Source organism: Bombus fervidus, chromosome 12 (assembly GCF_041682495.2).
Source record: "Bombus fervidus isolate BK054 chromosome 12, iyBomFerv1, whole genome shotgun sequence".
In the NCBI taxonomy this organism is placed as follows: domain Eukaryota; kingdom Metazoa; phylum Arthropoda; class Insecta; order Hymenoptera; family Apidae; genus Bombus; species Bombus fervidus.
The window spans coordinates 7,756,111-7,770,385 of record NC_091528.1 but is presented as its reverse complement, the minus strand read 5'-3'; the positions used below and the strand labels follow the sequence as shown (position 1 = coordinate 7,770,385).

The following is a 14,275-nucleotide window of genomic DNA, read 5'->3' as shown; positions in this document are numbered from 1 at the left end:
GTGAGAATCAGTAGATAGCGCATACGAGTCAGCCCGGCGACACGTTATTATCCTCTGATTTGATTATTCAATTAAATAGTAACCGTGATCGATCTAATGGAGCCGACGATTGATCTCTTAGCACGCGTGCCACACATGAACTCTTGATTCATCGATCTCGATGTACCACAGATAGTTGACCTATTTCTTCGGAACACAACAATTTACTTATTATTACCTAATCTAATTCTTGCTCAAAGAAAACAGATTTTCCTTCCGTGTTGTTTCTATTCCTCCGCTTTAAAGATCAAAAGTAAACGTTTAAGAAAACAATTCGATATTGATATAGGAATTTAATCTGTTAATAGGATCCTATAGAAATGTTTAGAAATTTATAGATAATTTGAAGAATAAACAAAAAGGGTAACATATTGCGAACTATATTTACATTTTTGTATTACCCATAAGTTAAAATTTGTATCGTTATTGGGATATCTCAGAAGTCCCTCAGAAAATTAACTTATTTTTATTTCACCGTTAATATGGGTTAAGATTTAATATTTCTGGCTCGCATAACAAAGACTTTACGCTGCTAGATTGGCAAACTAATAAAATCTTTGAACATTTCCTGTTTGCTTGGTCATCATTCTTATGTCAATTGAAAGTAACCAGTGAAACTTAACGTGACAGTAATGAAAACGAGTTAATAAAAAGTTCAAAGTCACGTTGCTCGAGCAAACTCCATCAGTAAAGTTCGCGATGCACGTATGTGAAAATGAATTCAGGTCGATCGATCGAAGACCAATTCGGATTCGATCTCATTTTCGATGCGATATTACATAATTTATAAGCTTGGCGGAATCGTAAATCAAGAAAATTGCGAATCAATCGATCAATTGCGTCGATTTCATCAATGTTTGAATGTTTCTCCAGCTGTTGGGAACCTGCCAAAGTAGTGTCCTTAATAATTCGTCTCTTGAAGTCAGGACCCCTACACTTTTAGTCTTTATCTTCAGTGATATCTGAGTTATTTGCATAAATTTCTCGTTTTTTCTAGATATGATTTCATGCAAATAAATATCTGCATGTGCAAAAACAGAATGTTGCAGAGTTAGTTGAATATGTACATACATATTTTTATGTTTTAATTATTCATTCTTTAAGCGTTCTGTGTAAATATCACATCTTCGGTGAGATATACACATGTATTTGCCAGAAAGTAAATGGGAAATCGCAAGTACAAGACTTAAAGAAGTAATATTATTTTGAAGCATGTGTCTGGAATTATTTGCAAATTTAATTTCTTAGTGTATAATATCAAGGTTCCTGCATTTTTAGTTGAATAATTACGCAATCAAAACGATCGATATAGATAAATCCATAGATATTGATCATCTCTACTTCTCAGTATTTTAATTTAAGAAAAAAGGAGAAAATCCAAAAGCAGAATTTCCCGTTTTATACATACATATGTATGTATGTAGTTCTTAAAATTTAAAAGGTAGTTAACAATGAAGTTTCTATTTTCTTTATGAAAAATTTCACTAAGGGAAATATCTTTTTCTTCGAGAAAAACTTTGTTTGCTTGGCGAAGAAGCAGCGACCACGCATCGATACGGTTGATGTATTTTCTCCGATCATTTGTTTTTTTTTTTAGAATTATGCAAGTAACCTAGAAGGACATAGACGTTGTGCATCGTTGCAGAACACGAAGGATTGTGCAACATGCTTTAATCTGAACGCGGTGTCTGAATATTAATTCCACATGATCTCATATTATTTTCATTCGATGCAAAAGGTATCGCAACGAGAGTCAAATAAGAAGCATCGCTGCCGTCCGTTCAGGAATTCATTCTGGCACGTTTTTTCCTCTCGGTACACAAACAAGTACAAGATCAGTGTGAAAATCCGTCAAACATTGTCGCAGGTAAATTAATTTCCGAATTCCTCTAAATTTTTTCGTGTCTTGTAGCTTGTTTCATTCTTGAAATAATTTTCAAGTGTTTACGACAGAAGATCAATAATGATTTCGATTTCGATGCATAGTGATTCTTCTTTCAACTTTACTAAAAATTAGTTATTTACAAATCTTCTTACATAAAAAGAATGGTTGTTTTCGAGATTGCAAGTGACCTCTTGCCGGAGAATAAGAAAATTAATTCAATGAAACGCGAGAGAAACCAGAAATATTGCTACGATTCCATGGCAAGAATTTCGATTAAATTTATGTAAAAAATATATAATCTATTTCCGACAATAGTGCGTTATCGACATCGTAGATAAGAGCGCATTTATGATCCAATAACAGTACCGACTTGTCACAGTGGAAAAGTTGTTGAATGCTTAGAAAATTCATAGCGTGTAGAAAGATACATTTTTGTATAGAAAATTTTATTTAAAAAATGATTTTTAATTCTAATGGAATATTATTTCGACATGAATTATCCACGATTTCATAGGATCGCCGAAGATCAACGAAAAGGGTAGATAGATGGATCATTTTCTCGCACTGTCTAACGTGCCTAGTTGAACAAAGATGTTACTCCCGGCATGAAAATAAGCGAAATTAAATAAAACAAGATAGAAAAGACGTAAGAGGCACATGACTGCAGCTTGATATGAGAAAACTCGTGACAGCAGGCTCGATAACCCACCGAGAATAATTTAATCGACCGCAACAACCGACAAACGTGTTCAGTCCTTCGTCAACATGTCCAGGAACCGGAATTACGAGACATTTACAGACGAGTGTATGTCTCTCAGCAAGTAAGTACTTACTTTACGAGAACATTCTTTCATCGATGCATTTTTGAAAGGTAAAAAGATCAGATAAATTCGAGGTTGACCGTGTGTTCTCTTCAATCGATGATCTAACTGGTTCGTTCGACCATTCTCCATGTCCACTAGGTGAACCGATCGGTGTTATGGTCGGTAATTGTCTAATTATGGTTCTAGCTTGAAAACAGCCCATTGGGAACTTTTAAAGACCGGTGGGTATGTTTTCACGTAAAATTCGTCACGATTACGAATATTTTCCTTCTCTGGAATACTCATTTTAATTTGAAGGGAGAAGGTTTAAATTAATCGTGTTTAGTGTAACTTCTTGTGTGATTAACCTTTCACGGTTTAATTATCTCGAGTGTTGTAAGAATTTTTATTGATGATTTATATAGTAGTTTCATGGATTAAAAGTTGAGAAGGTAGATATCATTTTTGTGTCAAGAGGAAATCGATGCAGTTTCGTTATCAGGCTTTTGGTATCTTGAATTATCTTCAGTAAAATCGTTGCTTAAAGGAATTGTTTGAAAGATATGAATGAAGACACGCGCTGAGCTTCAGATTATAAATGCATAGTTAGAATGTAGAGTATGTATAAAGCTATCTTCGATAAAGAATTATATAAAAGCCTGACTATTTGTCTATTGGTAAAAACGTCATGCTCTGTGATTATAGTATTTGTATAAGATGAACTATTCGGCTAGCTTATCTTTATGTGTGACCACGTTTTATAGTATGTTTTATTGTATGTACGATTCGTCATCGTACGAAAATAAACCAAAATATAGATGATATAAAATTAGAAAAAAACTTAAAATATAAGAAAAGTGAATACAATATCATTCTTATTCGTATTTTCTTCAATCTGCATTCTATTACGAAAATTTTCTGTTCTTACGACACGACGTGCAGACATGATGCAGACGAATGTATTTCTCTAACCATCATGTTTGCGATAAAATAACAAGTTAGTTTTTAATGTTGTTTGATATCTAAATATTGTTCCTCGAGATTTTATGAAAAGATTTTATCTCTTGGTGAGAGCAACTTTACGAAAACGTGCCAAAAAAGAATTTCTGCTTATCCGTTATCTCATTTTGCACATTTAGCTCCATGCGGAGGAGACATCAATATCATAATTCACAAACAACGATCATGACAAATTCAGTCACGAGTTCTAGAAGCGACGAGCGATACGGTCCTATTTTTCTCAGATAAACAAATGATCAAATCCTCGCGATTGTTCTTATCGATACGAATGTAGATTGCGCTTTACAGAGTATACTTTCGATTCGGAAAGAAATCAGAATTTAACATGTCCTTTTTTTCTCATCTGACAGACCTGTTAGTAATATTTTATTTTTACACTCAGTCAATATGAACATGTTGTTTGTGGTAAATTGAAATTCCACATCCAATTTCCATATTATTATTAGCAAGTAATACCTGAAAATACAATCAGAATAACAGTGGTAGAATTAGCATTCGTTCAAGTGATTTTTAGCAATTTTTTATCAAGTATATCTTTCTAGAATCTTTAATACTATTTATAACTCTTGCAATATTTTTTACAATTTTTCAGAATATTTTGCCTCAAAATTTGTAGTACACTCCTTAATTCTATTTAATAGCTTTTGATTGGTATATCAATAAAAGTATTTTTTTTTTTAGCGAATTTTCTGCATTGATGTGATAAATTGGATCGAGTTTCATTTTTTCAAGAAATTTTCACGAGCACGCGGCGGCTCGAAGGACGCATGTGCGCGCGGACAAAATTCGCGCGTCTTTCTACTGCGCAGGTCAGCGGGAACTCGACCAACCAAAAGGTCGGTCGCTTTTGCTTATATAAAGCTTTACCGGCAGTTGTCGCGAGTACATTCGCTTTGCGCGCGTCGTCCAAGAAGGGATGAATAAAAGTAATTTCTTTTTCGTTCCTGCAATTTCTACACGAGTGTTTTTCTACTTCTATTCGTTGTGATTTCCTCTTTCTCCTCTTTTTTTTTTTTTTTTTTGCTTGATTACGATTTTCGCTAACAAAATTTCCTAACGCAAGAAGAAATCAACGTCAAAGAAAGAAGAAAAGCAGAAACAATCACGATCATCAATGTACATATATTGTCCATGGAAAAAGATACAAGTGGGATTCTACGAGATAGGGCGAATAATTGGCGTATCAAGAATTTCTTGAGAGAACGAAAATTGTTCCGGAAAACGCTACGTAATTTCGTGATACTTCGTTAAAGGTGACGAAATCTAACTGGTTTAAACAGAGAAACAAAAGAGGAAACAAAGACGGGAAGAAAACAAAAGGAGGAAGAGAGAAAAGAAAGGAGGAAAAACAATGCGCGAATTTCCTTTCGTAGCAAGCATATCATTGTGATTAATAGACTGTGATATATAACTTGTACATATTTTATTTTACTTTAAAATCGTTCCGTTTGGGACAAACGACAACCGAAGATCAATATGACGAACACCATAGCAGAGTAAGTGTATACATAATATATAAGTACATATACGCGTTTGTGCCACATTTGTTTTACATCTTTTACTTGCACAATGTCCTGGCCCTACCATCACACATAACGCAGAATTTGTGTTAATTGTTTGACCTCGGACAATTGTAATTATGTATATCACTAAATCTACTTTAGGTAATTATAATTTGCTTTCCCCACCAACTTTCAAAAGAGCCGAATTTTTCATTTAATTTTTCAGTAATAATTACTAAACTACGAAGATTTATTCAAATCCTCTCTCTCGTGAGCAGAGTTAAAAGGACAAACGTTAAATATTTTATTTAATCTCTTAAATACTATAGTACTTTGGATATTTTTGCGTATTAGATGCATTCTATAACCTTTCGCACATTGAAATTTCCCATAGTACGTAAACATGTTGACTAAGCTATTCTAGTTGTAAATTCCTTTGAGCTTGACACTGTTTATCGTAACGCGTATATTTCGTCTTTTTCTTCAATGATTTAGTATAATTTTCATCAGAATCTTACAGTTGGAAGTTAGCCTGGCTTTCTCACTGTTTATCATAATTGACTGATTGTAACGTGACGCACGTTTTTCTTTCTCTTGTGCAATTCGTTGTAATTTTTACAGATCCTTTTCTGATTTCAACAAAATATTTATAAGTATAATTTACAAAATATGTTCAACCGCCGCTCTTGTCGGATAGTCTAGAAAATTAGTTACATTAACGACTCGCCGTAAAAGACAAGCAATAACGACCACGTGAGGAAATTGAACCACATTTTATTTTCTTCGTAATTCTGCTACTTTTTTAATCCGTCTCCATTAGTCATCAATTATTGACGAGCGATGAAAGTCATTCTTTCACTGCACAGTGTTCTTACGCAAATTAAGCTCTCGAGTACGTCACGTGAACGTCCATTTTCGGTTGTGATAACAATAATTAATTACAATCGATAATTTTCTAGGTGAAGGATCTTCCTATTTGACACGCTACGAACAAATAACGATCGAGACTATTTACCGCGGCTTAACATAATTACCTTATTAATATGCACCATTAAGTAGTGGTATTGATGACCATATAACAATACTTATTTCTCTGTGAAATATTTTCTACAGAAAATCTGAATGAACTAGAGTTCATAACTAATATTAAAACCATCAATTTGTAATTTCTCATAGTAATTTTAGACATAAAAGGTGATTTATTTTGGAGAAAGCCTAGAATTTTTATGACTGAAGCTTTACATTCCTTATACATGCATTTGCCGCACAATTCGACATCTTCGGTGCTTTGTTAAAATTTTACACCTTAGTTGTAGCGAACAAAGCAACGTTTCTAATCCATTCGACTCATTTAGTTCCGTAAGTCATAAACGTTAATTCCTGTATACTTTGATATAGAATAGAATTCATGGTACTCCCGAGTATTTTCTGGAATTTTGTTTGCACCAATACGACCATATTCAATAGAGAGGTTTAAGAAGGTATTTAACGACAATGTTTGACTGGTTGATTGATAGACCTCGATTGTCAAATCTCGTTTTTGATATATTTGTCTTGTATTTTTGATAATCCATCATCATCGCAATTATCGATATGTACGTCTGTGTGATTGCGTGGTAGTAGTAGTAGTAGTAGTAGTAGTAGTAGTAGTAGTAGTAGTAGTAGTAGGCAATACAATCTCGTTTGCATCACTAAACTTGCGGATGAGAAGCAATCGTTGACTAATTGTAATCGTGTGTACTAGGTGTTCGATTAATTCACTTCTTCCCGTCACAAATTGAATTTCCGCCGTTCGATTTTCCGCGGCGTTGGTCCCTATTGTTTTCCGTTGTCGAACACATGATGTAAGTGATCTATTAATATACACCAACCAGAACACGATTGTGTTCAGAGTACACACTCTACACTTGAACCCTTTCGTGTAACGCGTGGACAGAAATAATTCCGTCCGAGTGTGCCAAAATTTGTGAGTCTCTCCCGACTGAGTGTACGCGATAGACAGCGAGGACAAGTCGGAGAGGAACGTTTTAAATTTGATGTGTAAATTTAATGTTTGCCTTCGAAAGCTTCCATGAACAAACACGTGCATTTTATTGTTCTCTTTTTCCTCGAAAAAATATGTAGGCCGACAAATAAAAATCAAGGCCGAGTTTAAAAGATCGTCGATGAATTCAAACGCTCTTTTTGGCTGTGTTTCTTTCAGTAAACATTCTACATATACGACTATTTTCTGATTCGAAGAGTATCAGAATACATACAAGTGAAGGATATCTAATCGTGAAAAACTATTTTATATTGTTTGTATCGTTTTATACTCTTTTGATATCTGTCAGCGTTTCCGCGCACGAATAAACAAAGATCGGATCTGTATTATACAAGCATGTAGAAACGAAGCCGTGATTATACACGAGTACATTGCAAACATTGCATCCAGCTGTGTTTTATTAATAACAAATCTGCATGTGAAAGCAATCTCACCAGTGATATTTATCATTAACGTGCGCTTATCGTTGCACCATTCGCGTTGCTCGCGTCACGTTAAGTATGTTCTCCGCTTGTTTCCAACGAGCGTACAAATGTACAGAATCTTTAAAATAATTTGCATTACAAAACTGTGAAAGAAAATCTAATGTAAAAATATGAAAAGTACGGATCAAGTAGCTAAATAATTACGCAATCATTTTTTCGCGCAATCTTACTTTGCCAAATGGAAAATCGCGTTGAATAATATTCAATACTTGTGTATCATTAGACTGCAGATTTTTATGTATTTACGGGAAATTTGATTACGCAGAAGTACAGAAAATATGCATAATATAGAAAAATATGTAAAATATCGAAAATATAATAGGTTTATTAAATTATATTCATAAAGATGTAAATTTGCATAAAAATTCGTAGCCTGTTTATTATAATTTTCTATGAACAATACTTCTCCTTTCTATTAATTCTGCGCATAATGAAGTACCCACATATTTGACCAAAATATTTTTCCAATTCAAAACTGCCGATTTGTGATACAATCGGCTAATTTATTGTTACACTATCGTGTGTAAAGATAACCGAATATATATGTGCGTGTACTATAACAGAATATACAAGCATGTGCCTATGCATACTCTTATCCGCGATAGCACTAATATAATTGCTAGTAGCTGTGGTCAGAAAAAAATGCAATTTCAATCAACGACAAGAAAATGTTCAGTTTTAAAGTTAATGAAATTTTCAACTTCGTATGCGTTCTACTTCTACGAGTATTTTCGAAGTTGAACCGATTTAAAAAATCGCTTATCGATAACTCGTGTTAACGTTGGTTCGTAATCTGCTCTAAACAACCGTCTTACTGTCATCATCTTCGCTAATGTTCTAGAAATTGTCAAACAAAGAAGATACCACTATGCCAGTGCGTGCTATTCGTAGCAACATATCACAAAGTTCTCTTTGTTAATTCCGTCATTCTGCCGATTTGATGGTCTTAATTACATCGACCTACTCCTTTAAGTTCGTTCACAGGCCACAGAAAATTTTCGCCATTAAATATTCACGTCAGCTATTTAGTCACTTCGAACTTTATCAAGGCTATTATAATTGTATACGAGATTTGCTCTTTGTTAAATTACAAAGTACACGATGGTGTTCGTAGAAATAATTCATAAATCGATTTCTAGCTGCTAGCAAAATTTAGGTCGTACTTTATTTTAGTAACGTGAAAGCAGTGCCAAATTTTCGAGTTATCTCGAGTATTACTACTACGTATGTATCTTATACGCGATAACAAGAGTTCATTAATGCAGAAAAGATTAATTTTCAATGGATGCATGAATATATGCATCTTTTATTTTCTTCAAAAAGGTGATTCTCAAGTAAATACCGATATACAGTTTCATATGTGACGCACGCTTTATCTCTATCGGGTAAAACTAATTATCTCTCAGCCCATGGATAAATAACTAAACTGGATACGTTGTGTTACATACAGAAAAGTATATCTATCACTGCGTGTTTTATTTTAGTTCGATCCAAATGTTTACAAATGCAAATAAATTAAAACTATTTGTCTATTTTATTATATAAATTTATATCGTGTAGGTAATCTCATTTCACGTAAATATTTAACGAGGCGGATATTAATACAAAATGAATTATTTATTGCAGAAAAAATGGTGACATCCAAAACTCAGAGAAGTCATCCTTGATGGAGTCAAAGATACTTCCAAAAATTCAGTCATCCAATCGTTTGGAAGATGTACAACCTATGCTAGCGACAAACAGTGCAAGCAGTGATCCAGAAAATGGTCGTAATGTTAATGGGAGCGTTGTCAGGCAAGTTCTGGCAGCAGTGGTAGCACAACTTGGGACTATCAACACTGGTATGACCTTTGGTTTCTCTGCCATCGCTCTCCCACAACTTCAAGAACCAAATAGCACCATTCCCATCGTCGAAGGTTCATCCGAGGAATCATGGATCGGTAAATTAATATCATTTAATTAAGAATCGTAAAATCGTATGATCATGATTATAACAAACTATGCTTTCCCTACAGCTAGTATGTCTTCTATTGGAACTCCCATCGGATGTTTGATGTCTGGATACATGATGGATGTACTTGGAAGGAAACTATCTCTCATTATCACAGAGATTCCTGCATTACTTGGGTGGATATTAATTGCATTTGCAACTGACATTCATATGATATACGCTGGAAGATTCTTCGTAGGACTTGGATCGGGCATGGTTGGTGCTCCAGCTCGCGTCTACACGGGAGAAGTGACTCAACCCCATCTACGAGGAATGTTGACCGCTTTTGCAAGTATCGGGGTCAGCACTGGTGTTCTAATCGAGTATTTATTAGGAAGCGTACTTACGTGGAACATCTGTGCAGCTGTTAGTGGGATTTTACCTCTTGCCGCTTTACTGTTGATGTTTCTATTTCCTGAGACACCGTCGTATCTTATGTCTCGTAGTAGACCTGACAAAGCACGCGAAGCATTACAACAGTTTCGTGGTAGTACATGTAATATTAATCAAGAAATGGAGACACTTATCAATTTTTCAAATAAGAACAATATCAAGCGATTAACAGGATTTCGTGAGATAGTCAACGCTCTGTTAAAACCTAATGCCGTTAAACCATTTACTTTGCTATTTTTATATTTTTTAATATACCAATGGTCAGGTACAAACGTTATAACTTTTTATGCCGTTGAAATCTTCCAAGATTCAGGGGCAACGTTAAACAAGTACTTAGCTGCAGTAATTCTCGGGATAGTTAGATTAGTATCAACCATTGTCGCTTGTATTTTATGTAAAAAATGTGGACGAAGACCTCTCACGATGGTTTCTTCCATTGGTTGTGGACTTTCCATGATAGGATTAGGTGGATATATGTGGTTAAGAAACTACTGGATTGCGAATAATTTTCAACTTATTGCTACTTGGTTTCCTGTTTTATGTATATTTTCATACACTATAACTTGCACTCTTGGTTTCCTTGTTATTCCTTGGGTAATGATAGGCGAAGTGTATCCAACACAAGTACGCGGTATTATCGGAGGTTTGACTACAATGGCAGCCCACTCTTTTATCTTTACAGTAGTTAAAACGTATCCGTTTTTAGCTAGCTCAATTACTCGGCACGGTACTTTTATTCTTTACGGTTGCATATCTTTATTCGGCACAATATACTTTTATCTGTGTCTTCCCGAAACTAAAGGTAAAACGCTTCAAGAAATAGAAGATTATTTTTCCGGAAGAAACGATGACTTAAGAACCGGAAGTATAAGTAGACATAAGCCAAAGATGTTAGAAGCGAAAAAGGGTCAGATATTGCCTTGAATTACTCGCATAGTCAACATTTTAATAGACATAAATTAACGAATCTGTCTTCCATTGAACAAACACAAAAGTTACATGGCTATGTTTTATTATTACTAATCAAAATTAATTCTTATATTATTATTAAAGAGTAGTTTTAATTTAAACAACAGAAAAATGGTATTATATATATATATATTCGTCTTGTAACAAGACATCGGAACTGGTAATGTGATCAAAAGACTTCAAAAATCAATGAAGATCTATTAAATCATATTAAGACTTCAATTATCGATATCCTGATATTTTATTTTTCATTTTTAAGTAAGATAATTTTAATTTGCGACCATATCTATTTATTGATAAAATATTCAGGTAATTTAAATACTACATAATTTTTTAAATGAAATAGTAGTAATAAGATATATTTTTGTAAGAGTTATTGACAGGATCAAATCTACTCGTCAAAAAACGAACAGAGGGAAGAAAGGAGACAAAATATGTACATGCTTTACAGATGTTTTAATATGCGCACAAAATACGAAAGGTGCTATTTATTATTGTTATAGTATTATAATATTTGTATATATGTGACGAGAAGATAATATACAGTTAACAAGCTATGTAAGAAACATTTGTAAACAAACATGGTGTGACAATGTACCCAAGTTCCAACAATGCAAACTATAAGTTAAATTAAACATTTTTAATATATTTATTGTGTAGTTTAGAGTCATATTCTACCTCTATGATCCTAATGTTACAAACGCTGTCCTGTCTCTCCAAAAAAATAATACACTCTTCAATTTTTAAACATTAAAAATTTATTTTGCATATCTACATAGTGTAGAGAATCAAAGCATATTATTTATTTCTATAGTGATAAACAATTATGTGTCCAATATATATATTTAATCAAGTGTTAAACGTGGTCTATTACGTTTTCTCATTTTTTTGTTTATTTTTTCTTGTATCAATTTCCTAATCATGTCTTCAGGTAATATTTCACCTCTAAATGTTTTTGGAAATATTTCTTTATCCAAAATTGCAAGTTTTTCTTCAACATATTTTTTAGCATTGAACATGTGGGCTTCTTTAATTTGTGCAATTAATTCTGCTTGAAATACTTTTTCCTTTGCTATATTACGATTTGCTCTTATCTTTGCCCATGCAAACTTCATTCTTTTACGTAGTTTCCTTCTTTTATGTCTCTTCATCTTTTTTCTTCTAATTACTATTAAACGTACAGCTAATTTTTCTAAAATATTTTCTGTTGTAGGAAGTTCAAAAGATGTATTTGTTAATGGTAAATCCTGCTTAATAGGCTGTTTTATTAAAGGTTCTTCCATTGATGGTATATATCTTGATAATGGTATTTCATATATATTTTTTTTAGTAGTACTGTCTGGATTTCTAAAATCTATATCAAGTGTTTTTGGTATAAATCTAATATGCACGTTTGAAGGAGTTACAAATAATGCATTTTTAGAAAAATTCAAGGTATTATTGCATCCTTTTAACATGTGGGAAGAGTAATATCTCGCGATAATATTACCTAAAATAATCCATAGTTATGTTTTGTATTAGGTTATCTTCTCTGCAATATAAAATTGTATATAAAAATCATATACTTTACATACTTTCTCCCTTTATTGTTATTTGTCGAAATGCTGCACACAATCTGCTAACAGCCATTGTAATTCGTTTTTACATATTTTTATAAACGGAAGCAAAATTAAAATATTAATATTGTATGTATCAAGCTGAGGTACTGACCGATCCAGAACATAACCTCATTTATTTAAAAGGAAATATGGTGGCGTACACGAATAGGAACTGTTACCAATGTGGACAAAACAAATAATTATAAATGCATAGAATAAGAAATAACAAAATTCAGATTTTACATTTTGTTTATTGAAAATCATTAATTTATTTAAACAATATATGTACTTCTTAATAAAAGATTTTATATTGGTATACAACACAAACATGTATTCAAAAGTATTTTAATCCATTCGTGTCTTAATAGTCCTGGTTGTAACTTTATCTTTTTCTCTGTAATCAAAAATTAATTGATATCTTAGTATCTTAAAATAAAAAAGAAAGGAAGAAAAACATAGAGATTAAAATAACCTACATTATGTAAACAATAGCACCCCAACCAGATATTGCATCTCTGTCACATGCATTTACCAATGCTTGACTGATTGTTTCAAAAAGATCATCTGGTTCCATATCTGGCTCATAAAGTGATTCACACATTCCATATAGCTGCTCACTACATGTTCCACCAACCACAAAATCATTTGATGGACTTATACATCCTATCAAATCCACATTACAAATAAATGGTTCATAAGTAACAGGACTTAATCCAGCAATGACAGGCTCTACAAAATAAGGTCCAAATCTTCTCTCATATAATAAATTTGATACCATTGATGCAAATGTTTTAGGATGTATCTTTCTATTTTCCTTCAACTCATAAAGATTTAATCTAAATCTTAACTTTTCCATTACAGTTTGAGTATCGGTGGCAAGACCAGGAAGGCTAAGATATAAGTGAGATCCCATTTCAAAGATCTTTTGAAAATCACATGTTATAGTCTGTGCTTGAATACCAAATCTGCGATCAGCAGCTATTGCTACACAATTCTTGCCTTTCATTGCTATGATAGCTCCACCATTATAAGCTAAAATACTCTGAAAAGAATCACAAACAAATAAAATTTTGATAGGTAAATTTATCTTATTTTATAATTTGTTTCAATTAATTCAAATTTTTAACTAACTAATAAAATAAAATTTCAATTATAACATAGTTATATCGCTTTAGCATAGTTTATAAAACGTGCAATGTCATTAACGTATTTGACAGCAACATAACCTCTTTTTTACTTTATATTATTTTAAAATATTAGAGTATGACAGTAACCAACATTTTAAAAAATCAAAGAGATGTGCCAAGAATTTAATATACGAAAAATTACCATTTTTAGAAGGTTCCGAAGAATTCACCAACAATTAAATGCGATTTTACTTCAAGATGTACCCTGAAGGTCTATATTCTAAGCGCAACTTATGTCACGAAACATATAATGTATAGAACTTCGATTTTCTTTTTCGTTGTAAGTTATAAACATAAATTTACATAACTCACTTTGTTTAATGATCACTAATAACATACAGTATTCGTATTTAGACTCAT

General features: G+C 32.8%; 3 protein-coding genes across 4 annotated transcripts; 1 reads left to right on the top strand and 2 right to left on the bottom strand.

The window, feature by feature from the left end:
- The first annotated feature begins 2,453 nt into the window (after positions 1 to 2,453).
- LOC139992703 (facilitated trehalose transporter Tret1) lies at positions 2,454 to 11,778 on the top strand. 2 transcript variants are annotated; one of them, XM_072013833.1, is made up of 4 exons: positions 2,621 to 2,745; positions 4,429 to 5,243; positions 9,405 to 9,718; positions 9,794 to 11,778. In XM_072013833.1, the coding sequence occupies exons 2-4, from the start codon at positions 5,224 to 5,226 to the stop codon at positions 11,083 to 11,085; spliced, it is 1,626 nt and encodes a 541-aa protein (XP_071869934.1). In that variant the 5' UTR covers positions 2,621 to 2,745; positions 4,429 to 5,223; the 3' UTR covers positions 11,086 to 11,778. The 2 variants fall into 2 exon arrangements, with proteins under 2 accessions (XP_071869933.1, XP_071869934.1); XM_072013832.1 differs by lacking the exon at positions 4,429 to 5,243 and having other exon boundaries at positions 2,454 to 2,745.
- Positions 11,779 to 11,865: 87 nt separating this feature from the next.
- LOC139992711 (uncharacterized) lies at positions 11,866 to 12,900 on the bottom strand. Its single transcript, XM_072013842.1, has 2 exons — positions 12,705 to 12,900; positions 11,866 to 12,619 (listed from the first exon to the last, which is right to left on the bottom strand). The coding sequence occupies exons 1-2, from the start codon at positions 12,757 to 12,759 to the stop codon at positions 11,976 to 11,978; spliced, it is 699 nt and encodes a 232-aa protein (XP_071869943.1). The 5' UTR covers positions 12,760 to 12,900; the 3' UTR covers positions 11,866 to 11,975.
- A 59-nt stretch (positions 12,901 to 12,959) lies between these two features.
- Positions 12,960 to 14,216, bottom strand: Prosbeta3 (proteasome subunit beta type-3). Its single transcript, XM_072013843.1, has 3 exons — positions 14,058 to 14,216; positions 13,205 to 13,770; positions 12,960 to 13,122 (listed from the first exon to the last, which is right to left on the bottom strand). Exons 1-3 carry the CDS (start codon positions 14,058 to 14,060, stop codon positions 13,074 to 13,076), a joined length of 618 nt encoding a protein of 205 aa, XP_071869944.1. The 5' UTR covers positions 14,061 to 14,216; the 3' UTR covers positions 12,960 to 13,073.
- Between the last annotated feature and the right edge of the window lie 59 nt (positions 14,217 to 14,275).

What these genes read in the sequence shown, in the direction of transcription:
- LOC139992711 (XM_072013842.1), bottom strand. Translation starts at nt 12,759, where the DNA reads ATGGCTGTTAGCAGATTGTGTGCAGCATTTCGACAAATAACAATAAAG. An exon ending in AATAACAATAAAGGGAGAAA is followed by an intron (nt 12,620 to 12,704) that starts GTATGTAAAGTA and finishes GGATTATTTTAG; the next exon opens with GTAATATTATCGCGAGATAT.
- LOC139992703 (XM_072013832.1), top strand. Translation starts at nt 2,690, where the DNA reads ATGTCCAGGAACCGGAATTACGAGACATTTACAGACGAGTGTATGTCT. An exon ending in GAGTGTATGTCTCTCAGCAA is followed by an intron (nt 2,746 to 9,404) that starts GTAAGTACTTAC and finishes TATTTATTGCAG; the next exon opens with AAAAAATGGTGACATCCAAA. An exon ending in ATCCGAGGAATCATGGATCG is followed by an intron (nt 9,719 to 9,793) that starts GTAAATTAATAT and finishes CTTTCCCTACAG; the next exon opens with CTAGTATGTCTTCTATTGGA.
- Prosbeta3 (XM_072013843.1), bottom strand. An exon ending in GGTGCTATTGTTTACATAAT is followed by an intron (nt 13,123 to 13,204) that starts GTAGGTTATTTT and finishes TTTTGATTACAG; the next exon opens with AGAAAAAGATAAAGTTACAA.